The sequence below is a fragment of the Tenrec ecaudatus genome, chromosome 8 (assembly GCF_050624435.1).
Source record: "Tenrec ecaudatus isolate mTenEca1 chromosome 8, mTenEca1.hap1, whole genome shotgun sequence".
Lineage (NCBI taxonomy): Eukaryota > Metazoa > Chordata > Mammalia > Afrosoricida > Tenrecidae > Tenrec > Tenrec ecaudatus.
In genome coordinates this window covers 5,357,492-5,362,155 of record NC_134537.1, presented here as the reverse complement: position 1 = coordinate 5,362,155, position 4,664 = coordinate 5,357,492, and the positions used below count along the sequence as shown (strand labels likewise).

At 44.6% G+C, this 4,664-nt stretch overlaps 1 protein-coding gene across 1 annotated transcript; it reads left to right on the top strand.

Annotated features, from left to right (window-relative positions):
- Window positions 1-2,515: 2,515 nt before the first annotated feature.
- On the top strand, window positions 2,516-2,943 carry LOC142454185 (large ribosomal subunit protein eL31-like). The gene has a single exon (XM_075555563.1). The coding sequence runs from the start codon at window positions 2,555-2,557 to the stop codon at window positions 2,927-2,929; it is 375 nt and encodes a 124-aa protein (XP_075411678.1). The 5' UTR covers window positions 2,516-2,554; the 3' UTR covers window positions 2,930-2,943.
- The last annotated feature ends 1,721 nt before the right edge of the window (window positions 2,944-4,664 follow it).

Below are 4,664 nucleotides of genomic sequence, written 5' to 3'. Positions count from 1 at the left end.
TATGCTCTGGGCCCAGAAGAGTTCCTTTCTGGAAGCAACTACCCAGATCACAACCACCATCTAAGTCTGAATGAACTACATCCAGATCAAGTAGTCCCTGATCCCAGATAACTGTGGTAGTTACATAATCTCGTGTCAACTTGAGAATATTAAGTGGCTGGGGTCCTAAAGGCTTGAAGTTAAACAAGTAACCATCTAGCAGAAAAGCAACAAGCCTACATGGAAGAAGCACACCAGCCTGTGAAATCACGAGTTGTCATCGGGACCAGGTAACAGGCATCAGAAGATCCATAACAAACAAACATATTGTTGAGAACGAAGTGGGTGGGAGCAGAGACCCAAAGCCCATCTGTAGACAATGGGACATCCTCTCCCAGATGGGTCACAGGGGAGGGATGAGTCAACCAGGTGCAGTAAAGGACCAATGAAATACACAATAGTCCTCTGGTTTCTTGAGGCTTCCTCACCCCCCACGAGCATGACCCCAGTGCTGCCTTTCACTGCGGTTAGACCGAAGCATGTACACAGGAACAGATAAGAGAGAAGAGCTCAGGACACACGGAATCCAGGAACAGGAATGGAAACAGCAATACTAGAAGGGGAAGGGGAAGAGGGGAGATGAGAGAAGGAAGGAGGAAACAATCGCTATGACTGACACTTAACCACACACCCCTCCTAGGGAACAAACAACAGAAACCATCAGGGAAGGGACATAGCGGTCGGTATAAGATATGAAAATAATAATAATCTATAATTTATCAAGGGGTAATGAGGGTGGGGGGAGGGGGGGAGGGAGGGAAAAAAGAGGAGCTGATACCAAGGGCTCAATAGAAAGTAAATGCCTAGAAAAGAATGATGGCAACATATGTACAAATATGCTCGATGCAATTGATGTATGGATTGTTATGCACTGTAAGAGCCCCCAATAAAATGATCTTTTAATAAAAAATAAAAAGAAGAGTAAAGGGGTAGAGTCTAACCTGTCAATCCGGTCACAGCCTGATGACCCATTGTGGGCGTGGCCTCATGAGGATTCTGGGAACTTCCTCTCTTCCTCCCTGGAGGTTGGACACACTCTCTGTCTCTGCTTCACATTCCTGTTGACAAGCCACATGGAGCCACGCTGATGGAGCTAGAGTCGTGAAGATGCTTCTACTGCCATTGGATCCACAAGATTTTTCACCCACAGATCTGTGATCTTCATGCATTCAGAACCATTGCATGTGCTGCATGAGTCTAAGGAGAAATTTATGGACTAGTATCGGACATATGGGCTAACATTGGACTTATGAACTTGATCTGGTCTGGGCTGGGATGTTTTCTCAATGTACAATTGCTTTTTACTATAAAGCTTTCTCTAACACCCATGAATGTCTCTGGACTTGTTTCTCTAGTCAACCTGGACTAACCCATCAACTAAGCCATCTAAGACTGGGCTTCCCATCCCCAACCCAACTGTTAACTCCTTGGCTAGAAAAGGGCCCCCATCCATTCCAGGCGCCAGGCCCTGCACAGATTTCTCGTCTCTGGTTCCAGCTCCAGTCCGAGTTTTCCCCTTTCCTTCTTTTATATTCTTCTCTTGTTTTTTATCCTTGCTTTGGTTTTGTTTTTTCTGTTTCTCATTTCTACTTTTCCCTTCACCTTTTTATTTTTTTCTTTTCAATTAATTGTTCATTACTATGCTCTCTTTCACTTTTCTGTTTGCCCTTTTCTTCTTTAGTATATTTTTCCTTTTGCTTTTAATTTTTCTTTATTACATTTGTCTTTAGTTTTCTCTTTATATTTTATTTAAGATTCTTTTTTCTTGCTGTTTGTTTGTTTTCTTGGCTGTTTTCACTTGTTTGATTGCTTCTTTTTTGTTTTTATTTAAAGTCTTAAAAATAATTTCCTTTTTTGGTTGCTGTTTATTTTACCTTTTGTTTTTCGTCTGAGTTTTTTTTTGCTCTACATCCTCTTGGCCCACCCAGTGTGAGACAGTGATGATGGCCACGTGCTCCAGTCACTGCTGGAACTCCTGCATCCACATCCGGGGAAAGCTACTGCCCACCACTATCACCAGATCAACGACGAGGAACATGAAACTGTAGCCAAACCTGACCTCAACTATGCTATATGAGCCGGAGACAGAACACTGCGTGACACTCATATCCTCTGTGACACCCAAAAGGAAACGGGGTGAGTGGTTAAGGTCTCAGAAACATACAATCATTACTTACATATAAGTACAACACCAAAAATATCTCAAGGAAACAGACAATTCCCATTCACATGGAGAAACAAGATAGCGTCGCTCACACAGGTGTTCAAGACACAAACCAGACGACTTTTCTCGAAAAGAAAAGGCATTGGAATGACCTGACAAGGATTTTAAAAGAATGGTATATAAAACCTGCCAACAATTTAAAAGAAAGGTCAACAAAAGCAAGGAAAACACAGGGACGGGGGAAACAGCAAAACAATTCAGAGAAAAAAACTGCAGTGTAAAATACATTACAAATAGAAACCAGCTCCCACAATTCCTTGCGCTCTCCCTTTCCAGCCTGGTCCCGGCGCTATGGCTCCCGCGAAGAAGGGCGGTGAGAAGAAGGGCCGTTCGGCCATCAACGAGGTCGTGACCAGGGAATACACCATCAACATTCACAAGCGTATCCATGGCGTGGGCTTCAAGAAGCGTGCCCCTCGGGCGCTCAAGGAGATTTGGAAGTTTGCCATGAAGGAGATGGGGACACCAGATGTACGAATCGACACCAGGCTCAACAAAGCTGTGTGGGCCAAAGGAATCAGGAACGTCCCGTACCGCATCCGTGTGCGGTTGTCCAGGAAACGAAACGAGGATGAAGATTCCCCAAACAAGCTGTACACACTGGTCACCTACGTGCCCGTCACCACTTTCAAAAACCTACAGACAGTCAACGTGGATGAAAACTAGTGGCTGATTCTCTAATAAAGGTTTTTAAGCTGCAAAAAAACACACAAAAAACTAGAAACCACATGTACAATAGCATAAATAAATACTTTAAACTAGTACTAGGATTTCAGGAATAGATAACACATTGAAAAATCAAAGGATTCTCCCCCCAGAATAATTTATTTCAGAGGACAGCACTGACTCTGCATCTCCGGGAGAGGGACATATGGGATGGGAGCACATGGGAGCAGATGAAGAGGGAGGAGAACGGAGCGCATCCTGGTCCACCAGGCCCTGAGGACTATGTTCCCGATCAGAGCAGCCAGTTCAGAGAGGACCACATGGCCGGCCCCACTATGAGATGTGGCATCCCTCACTGATCCATAGCCCTACAGGGGACAACGCCAGAGACACAGTGTGGGAATTGCGCCCAATTTGATCCCAGCACACTGAGGCAAAACACTAAGGGGGGCAACAGAACAGCAAGGGAATAGAGCGGCAAGGTCCCCAGGGAATGCTGAAGGTGGACTTTGGGGCCAGGGCATGGTGCCCCAACAGAATGGACTGGAAAACACTCATAAGGCCAACAAACAGTCCTTGAAATAACTGCAAGCTTTTTTTCTTGTGTTTTGTTTGGGTTTTTGTCATTGGTTTCTTGTTGTTTTGTTGTATATTGTTGCTTGGTTTTGCTCTGTCTTGTTTTTGTACATGTTATTATCTCTGCAGGTCTGTTTAAATAAGATAGGCTGGCAGAACAATCTGTAAGAGAAAAAAACAGGACCAACAGTTCTGGGGGGACATGGGAGAAGGGGAGGTGGGGGGAATGGTAGTGGTGTTAACAAACCCAGGGGCAAGGGAACAACAAGTGATCCAAACTGGTGATGAGGAGAGTGTAGGAGGCCTGGTAGGGTGTGATCAAGGGTAATGTAACCAAGAGGAATTACTGAAACCCAAATGAAGACAGCATGATAGTGGGATAAGAGGAAAGTCAAAGGAAATAGAGGAAAGAGCTAGGAGGCAAAGGGCATTTATAGAGGTCTAAATAAAGGTATGTACATATGCAAATACACTTATATATGAAGATGGGTAAATAGATCTATAAGCACACATTTATATGTTTAGTATTAAGGTAGCAGGAGGCCATTGGGTGTCCACTCAAGGTCCTCCCTCAAGGCAAGAATATTGTGTTCTATTAAATTGACATTCTATGATGCTCACCTTCCCGACACAACCGCTGAAGACAAAGCAGGTAAATAAGCAAATGTGGTGAAGAAAGCTGATGGTGCCCGGCTATCAAAAGATATAGCATCTGGGGTCTTAAAGTCTTAAAGGTAAACAAGCGGCCATCTAGCTCAGAAGCTTCCCACATGGAAGAAGCACACCAGCCTGTGCAATCACAAGGTATCGAAGGGATCAGGTATCAGGCATCACCAGAACCAAAAAAAATCATATTATTGTGAATGAGGGGAGAATGTGGAGTGGAGACCCAAATCCCATTTGTAGGCCACTGGACATCCCCTTACGGAAGGGTCTAGGGGAGAAGACGAGCCAATCAGGGTGCGATGTAGCAATGATGAAATATACAGTTTTCCTCTAGTTCCTAAACGCTTTCAGCCCCCTCCCCACTTTCATGATCCCAATTCTACCTTACAAATCTGGCTAGACCAGAGGATGTACACCGGTACAGATAGCAACTGGAAACACAGGGAATCCAGGGTGGATGATCCCTTCAGGACCACTGCTGAGAGTGGCGATA

Coding starts and splice junctions, on each gene's coding strand:
- LOC142454185 (XM_075555563.1), top strand. CDS start 2,555: ATGGCTCCCGCGAAGAAGGGCGGTGAGAAGAAGGGCCGTTCGGCCATC.